General features: G+C 43.0%; 1 protein-coding gene across 1 annotated transcript in view; it reads right to left on the reverse strand.

Annotated features, from left to right (window-relative positions):
* The window catches only part of Fam26f (family with sequence similarity 26, member F), a 2,143-nt gene extending 1,674 nt beyond the window's left edge, over positions 1–469 (reverse strand). Inside the window, 1 exon segment of the mRNA XM_013032787.1 lies at positions 9–469. Within this exon segment, the coding sequence (XP_012888241.1) occupies positions 9–227 (219 nt within the window). The 5' untranslated portion in view covers positions 228–469.
* Between the last annotated feature and the right edge of the window lie 6,925 nt (positions 470–7,394).

Below are 7,394 nucleotides of genomic sequence, written 5' to 3' on the forward strand. Positions count from 1 at the left end.
CGCCAGGTGCGCGCGCTCAGCATGTAGCCCAGCAGGAAGAACGCCAGCGCGGGCATCAGCAGGAACACCAGGCCCTAGGGAAGGTTCCACGTGGCGTTGCACGGGCACTGGAACACCACCGCCGAGAAGATTTTCTCCCCACCCGCCGTGAGCAGGGTCACCAGGCCATAGGTCAGTGCGCTGTCGTGCTTCAGGTACAGGTCCAGCACTGCCTTCAACATCTCCATGGGGTCGATTACCTGGAAAAGGCCCCGAAGTTCTTGCCTCTTCGCTGCCCTTCTTGTCAGAGGGCTTGGGGGGCCTTTGGGGTTGGGACTTTCCAGTTTGCTCTCAAGTAGCTTTTGAAAAGGGAAGAGGAGGCCTTCTGGGGGCCCTCAGAGCTTTCGATTTCCCATTTTAACTAAATCAGCAGACACCCCCAGCACCCACCCATTTCCAAAGGCCAAGGCCCTGAAGACCTCTCTCCCCCCAGTTAAGCAAGGAACTCTGCCAGAAAACAACCAACCCACCAACCACCATCACCACCACCACAAAACCCCACTTATTTTGTTGTCACTTCCTCTTCCTCCAAGTTGACAGCGCGGCTACTCTTCCTGCCCTTCCTCCCCCAAGCTCAATTGCCACTTGAGCAAACTGGGAAAAGTACACATTGCGGCCAACCCTAATTAATGGGCCAACCTCCATTTACAAAAATGGTGGTCATTTACAAAAATGCTGGTCATTTACAGGAAACAGTGGAAGACACAATTTAGTTTTTCTTTTACAAAGCTAAACCACAACCTAGCCAAGAAGAGAGTCAGGTTCTGCTACTGGGTCTTTCCTGGACAGCTCAGTTCATTGGTCTTTCTTCGGCTTGATAGCCACAAGCCATTCGACTGAGTAGCATATTGTACTCATCGACTCATCAATGCAACACTCTTTTTATTGTTTTGAACAGGTATGTTCCAATACTCCCAGGATCTATAAGAATGTCAGATTATTACTCTGTGACCACCAAGTTGATCAAAAAATGTTCGAGAGTGGTTCATACCTGCAATCTTTTAAAAAATATAATGTTTTGTTTTTTATGATTTATCACATGCTGACATATCAGTAATCTTTTTTGTATTTTTTTATTGTGAAAATACTGTACAGAGGGGTTACAATTACATGGGCAAGATAATGAGTACATTTCTTATCCCCTTCCCATCCCTTCCCATCCTCCCCCCACCCACCCCCAATCCTCCCCATATCAGTAATCTTAGGTGAGGCTCAGCATCCAAGAATTGTGGTTCAAAGCTAACTTTGGCGGAAGAGTACATGACACTCCATCTCCAAAGGATGGCCAACAAAAAATGGGGGTGGAGGTATGGCTCAAGTGGACCAATTCTTTTTGAGCTTATGAAGCCTTGTCAAGCTGAGTGCCCTTGGTTCCCATCTGTAACTCTAGCTACTCAGGAGGCTGAGATATGAGGGTCACGGTTGGAAGCCACCTGGGGTAGGAAAGCCATGAGACTCTTATCTCCAATGAACCATCAAAAAACTGAAAGTGGTGCTGTGGGCTTAAGTGGTGGAGTGCTTGGCTTGCACCAAAAAAAAAAAAAAAAAAAAGCTCAAGGACACTTCCCAGGCTCTGAGTTCAAGTCCCATGATGGGCCAAAGTGGGGTTGGGGGGGGGAAAGCCTTGCCAAAACATTGCAGTAGTTGCTAACAAATCCTAGGAGCCTCATTTTCTCCCCAGAATCACATTTTCCTTAATTCCCTAAATTTCTTTCCAATTTGATGCAGAAGTTGCTCTGAGCAAACATCACATATAGCTATCCCTCCATGACCACTTTCTATACCGTCTATCACTGGTTGCCAAATTCATATCACCTATGTTAGGGATTTTATGATGGAAGGATCCTGCTTGCAATACCAATATCTAGACAGAAGTAGCCACAAAGTTCCAGCTAACTACAAGGAAAAAGCAAGGGACGCCCGACCCTCTTTTGTGCCTAGATGGCGAAGAAAACTGGACATGGCTAAGCAGGAGTCTCAGCCACATCTCCATGACCAGCCTCTCTTGACAGTGCCTCACCACTTCCCCTCACTTATGTGGTTTTTTAACTTCTGTTACAGGTGGCAGGTTCATAATTTTGCATTTGCTGCTTTACTGTTTTTCTTTATCTCTTCAAGTAGATTATAAATTATTGAAATCAAAGATCAGTACTGATCCCTTTCTGGTCCCACAGGTTACCAAATCGTAGTGCCTAGAATAGTATGGATGTTCAACAAATATTTGTGGTAATAGTAAGTGAGCCACTGAATGAATGAAAAGCAGACTTGGGTTTTTCTCTTTTCCCACTGTAGTCAGAATTATGCCTGTTTTATTCAGCTCTGGCCTTATGTTTTTCTGAACACAGGCCTGTCTGAGCAGGCCACATAGCTCAGACAGAAGGCATCTGAGTTGTCAGCCTCGTGACAAACAGTTTATTCAGAGGGACAGGACAACACCTGGGAGAGCTCAGAGCCCTGGGGACGCTTCCAGGTACAGCTGAAGAGCCACCTGGACACCTGTTCACACCCACCTTCAGCAAAGGTACCTAAGCCACTATGGGGGATGGTAGAGCTTCAGGCATGGGTAGATCAGGAAACCTCTTACTCTTTGGCTCAGCTCAGCTGTGTCTCTCTATTGAAGAACTGCTAGGAATTAGTCTTTAAAAAACCATGGATGATTGTCCTTTAGGGATATATATGTATGTATACATAGCACTCAGAGTATGAAGACTCATAGCTGTGTTTTTCAAAAACAGCTGGTTTAAAAACTACTAAAAATCAATTTGACAGGTCTTGTAAAGAAATCAAAGAACGGGGCCGGGCACCAGTGGCTCATCCTAGCAATTTAGGAGGCTGAGATCTGGGGATTGCAGTCTGAGGTCGGCTCAGGCAGGAAAGTCCATGAGACGCTATCTCCAATTAACTACCCTAAAAATGCCATTAGTGGATCTGTGGTTTGAGTGGTAGAGTGCTAGCCTTGAGCAAAATAACTCAGGGACAGCATCCAGGTCCCAAGTTCAAGCCCCAGAACTGACACCAAAAAAAAAAAAAAGCAAGGATTAATATTTAAGTGCAATGTTAAATAGTGAAAGCAAACACAAGATATAGCACAAGTTCATTTATAAAGAGTTCAGAAGTAGTCCAAACTGAATTCTATTTTTTGCAGGGGTATACATAAGTAGAAAAACACAGGTATTGGTTAAGAATCAAGAGAGTGGTTATCATGTTTGGGCCTCAGGGGAGAGTGTGCTTGGGGCTGGGGGCAAGGCAGGGCATTGGAGGTGTATATTGCTATACATGTTCCGTAATTGCAGAAGTGTCTGTATTTCTATACATGCTCCAGAAAAACAGAGGTGTCTGCATATAAGTGTATACACATTTCAGAATTATGGAAATGTCTATATATTTCTTCTTTTTTCTTTTTTTGTCAGTTGTGGGGTTTGAACTCTGGGCCTGGGCACTGTCCCTCAGCTCTTCAGCTCAAGGCGAGCATCTAGCACTTAAGCCACAGTGCCACTTCCAGTATTCTGGTGGTTTATTGGAGATAAGAGTCTCACAGACTTTCCTTCCCAGGCTGGCTTTGAACTGTGATCCTCAGATCTCAGCCTCCTGGGTAGCTAGGATTACAGGCATGAGCCACGGAACCCAGCTGTATATATTTTTATACATGTTCCAGAATTACAGAGGTGTCTACATGTATTTCTATACGTGTTCCAGAATTACAGAGGTGTCTGCTTTACAATATTTTACACACCATATTTGAGTATTTTTCCTGACTGTGGTTCATATTTCTCAGTTAAACCAGTAAGGAAAAAAGTAAATAATCCACTACAATATTTTCCAGTTGAAACTCTTGTATTCTCTGTGGTTAAGGCGACAAGCCATGAGCCTCCATTGGCATGAAAACTTTCCCCAGACTTTCTCCAAACATCTGTGTCCTATTTCAGCCCATGCACCCCACTTTCTGCACCAGTGACCCCCCACTCTTACATTTTTCAACACCATACCCTCTTGCTTGCCTTTCTTGTTGCTTGAGCAACATTCTCTTCATGTAGCAAACACTCTGCTTTTTTTTTTTTTTTTGGCTAGTCCTGGTGCTTGAAGTCAGGGCCTGGGTGCTGTCCCTGAGCCTCTTTGTGTTCAAGGCCATGTTCAATCACTTTGAGCCACAGTACCACTTCCGGTTTTCTGGAGGTTACTTGGAGATTAGAGTCTCACAGACTTTCCTGCCTGGGCTGGCTTTGAACCACAATCCTCAGATCTCAGCCTCCTGAATAGCTAGGATTCCAGGTGTGAGCCATAGGCATCTGGCCTCTGCTTTTAGTTCTCAGTCCCATGTCATCTCTTCATTGACGTCATCTTCCAGACTCACAATCGGAGAGAGCATTGTTTCTTTGCTCTCTCACTATTTAGAAACAGTTCTTCGTGGACTTCTTGCAACCTTTCTTCCCAGAGCTCTGCCTCTGTTACGTCCCTGGAGCTCCAGGGTCGCAGGAGCTCTTCCCGCTCATCATGGTATCCCTCGGCAGTTGGTTGGCTGTCCACAGCGTTCCTCTACGCCTGAAGTAGCCCTCACTACATTGTGTTATTTCCTTTACCTACTGACAGCAGCGTCTCAACCTGTGCCATACAATCTTGATAAGAAATGAAAGATCATATAAAGAGTCCAGAACAGTATTAAGAACATTTTAGTTGCACAGATAAATTTTAAAAACCAGCCAGGCGCCGATGGCCTACACCTGTAATCCTAGCTACTGAGGAAGCTGAGATCTGAAGAGTGTAGTTCAAAGCCACCCCATCATCAATTAACCTCCAGAAAACCAGAAGTGGCACTGTGGCTCAAAGTGGTAGAGCACTAGCCTTGAGCAAAAGAGCTCAGAGACAGTGCCCAGGTCTTGAGTTCAAGTTCCGTGACTGAGAAAAAAATAAATAAGAATTTAAGAGTTTTTTTATTCTTCTTTAATTGGTGTCTTAAACATGTGCTAGAGGGAGCCGAAAAAACTTGATTTTGAGACTTTGCTTCTTTGGAGTTGGAGAGCCCTGGCCACTCCATCTGGCTGTGAGAGTTCTTACAGCCTGTGGGCTGGTAATGTACCGATCTTTCCAAGTTTTTTTTTTTCCTCACTATAGGTGCTGGGAGGTCTCTTAGGTTACCTTCTGCTGGTGCTTATTGGATTAAAATGTGCTCACCTCTGGGGTAATCTCTTGGAGCCTGTGAAGAAAAAGAGAAAGCAATGGTGTAACTGTTCTGATATGGAATATCAACAAGTCTCTTTTTGAAATAAGGATCTAGTTTCTGAAAGACAGTGTGGGAGAGGAGAGAAAGAAGAGGAGAAAGAGAGAAGGCAAGGAAAAAGAACCAGACACAACATTGGAAAAAATTTTAAAAAGAACCTCTGGGGTGGATTGTGGCTGAGGTACTAGAGTGTCTGTTTATCAAGTGCTAAGCCCTGACTTAAAACCCATCCAGGTATGAAAAACAAAAACAAACAACATCAAACAAGACAAAACAAAAACACTTGATAAAGAAGTAGAAAAAACTCAATCAAAAGTCAAAGAAGGTAGAATATTTTAGGAAGAAGTGGAGGGATACAGCTCTTTATTTTCATATGAATGTCCACAACTATGTTGAGGGTAATCATCTATTGGACTTCTCACAAGTAACTTGTCCACAGAAAAATGACATTTTTTTTATCCAGTCCCAAAACTGGTAAGGAAAATTAAGTCACATATTCAGAAGTGGCAACTTCAAAACAAGTTTTCCATGGTCACCATAATGAGGTAGAATTTGTCAAATCTGACGAGACAGAAACTTAGCTGTTTCCTCTTTCTCTCCCATATAAATGTAGTTTAAAGCAGGCATGTGAATGACAAATGATTAGTTCTCTGAACAATGTATTATGAGATCGTTTTTAGCGTCTTTTATGTCTCCAGATGCCTTTTGTTGATAATCCAGTCAAATCCTGTCTCATTAAAGGAGAGGGTGCTAGAGTACGTTTATTTCATATAAAGTAGTATTAGCCAATTAAAAACACTGCAGTTCAACATTTTTTTCACTCATTTCAATCCCTTGAAAATGCACAAACGTTTATGACTTACAGACAGGCAAAGTTGGGAGAATAAAAGCAAACACTACTAAGCAATGAAGACAAAGAGATTCGGAGATCATTTGTCTTTGTGTTTATGAAGGTCATTGTGCCTCTCAGTTTGAGTGCAAGATAGGATTAGAATCAAGGAACAGAAAAAAAAAAAGAAACAAGGAGCAGAAGTCTGCTTTCTTAAGACACTTTTCACTTTGTGCTCTCTGTAGGTTGGGTTGCACAGTTCAACACTAAATAGTGTGGTGACTCCATTTGTGGGGAGAGGGTTGAGTATACTTCAGTACTAGGGTTTGAACTCACTACTAAAACATTTACTCTACCATTGGAGCCATGACTCACTCCAGTGCCTTTTGTTTTATTCTCCAGATAGAAGATCCATTTTTTTTTAATGCTGGGCCTGGCCTTGGACCATGATCTTTCTACCTTTACCACCTAACTAACTGGCATTACAAGCATGCACCACCAAACCTGGCCAAGTTTCAGTAATTTATGTGAGATTTCCTTTAGTGTACCTTTAGTAAAGATATTGCACCTTGACAAAAAAATTCTTTTTAAGTTTTACAAGATTAAAAAAAACATAGTAGAAATTTAATAGTTAATGTTGATGACTCAGTATTTTAAACAACCAAAATTTGGCATTAGGAAACTCCAAATAATGAAAATTTTGAGTATTAGGGCTGGGAAGATGGGTCAGTGGTAGAGCACTTGCCTTGCATGCTTGAGGCCCTGGGTTCGATTCCTCAGCACCACATAAGCAGAAAAATAAAGCTGGAAGTGGCGCTGTGGCTCAAGTGGTAGAGTGCTAGCCTTGAGCTGAAGAGCTGAGGGACAGCGCCCAGGACCAGAGTTCAGGCCCCACAACAGGACCCAAATAAATAAATAAATAAAATTTGAGTATTAGAAAAGTATTCTATCTTGAACTTTATAATACAATCCATAATAATTTCTAGATGAATATCACTAGTCATATTTCTTAGCTCTCTCTGTTACCAGCTTCCTATTGGAAGACAAGGAATTGGGCAGCAATCCTAGCTACTCAGGAGGCTGAGATCTGAGGATCACAGTTTGAGGCCAGCCCGGGCAAAAAATGTCTGTGAGACTCTTATCTACAATAATCTATCAGAAACAGCTATAAGTGATGCTGTGGCTCAGTTGGTAGAGTGCTAGCATTGAGCACAAAGAGGCTTGGGGACAGCGCCCATGCCCTGAGTTCAAGCCCCAGGACCTGCAAAAAAGAAAAAGATATAAAGTATCTTCCTTAGGGTGTGCTGATCC

The sequence above is a fragment of the Dipodomys ordii genome, unplaced genomic scaffold (assembly GCF_000151885.1).
Source record: "Dipodomys ordii isolate 6190 unplaced genomic scaffold, Dord_2.0 Scaffold157, whole genome shotgun sequence".
NCBI classification, from domain to species: Eukaryota; Metazoa; Chordata; class Mammalia; order Rodentia; family Heteromyidae; genus Dipodomys; species Dipodomys ordii.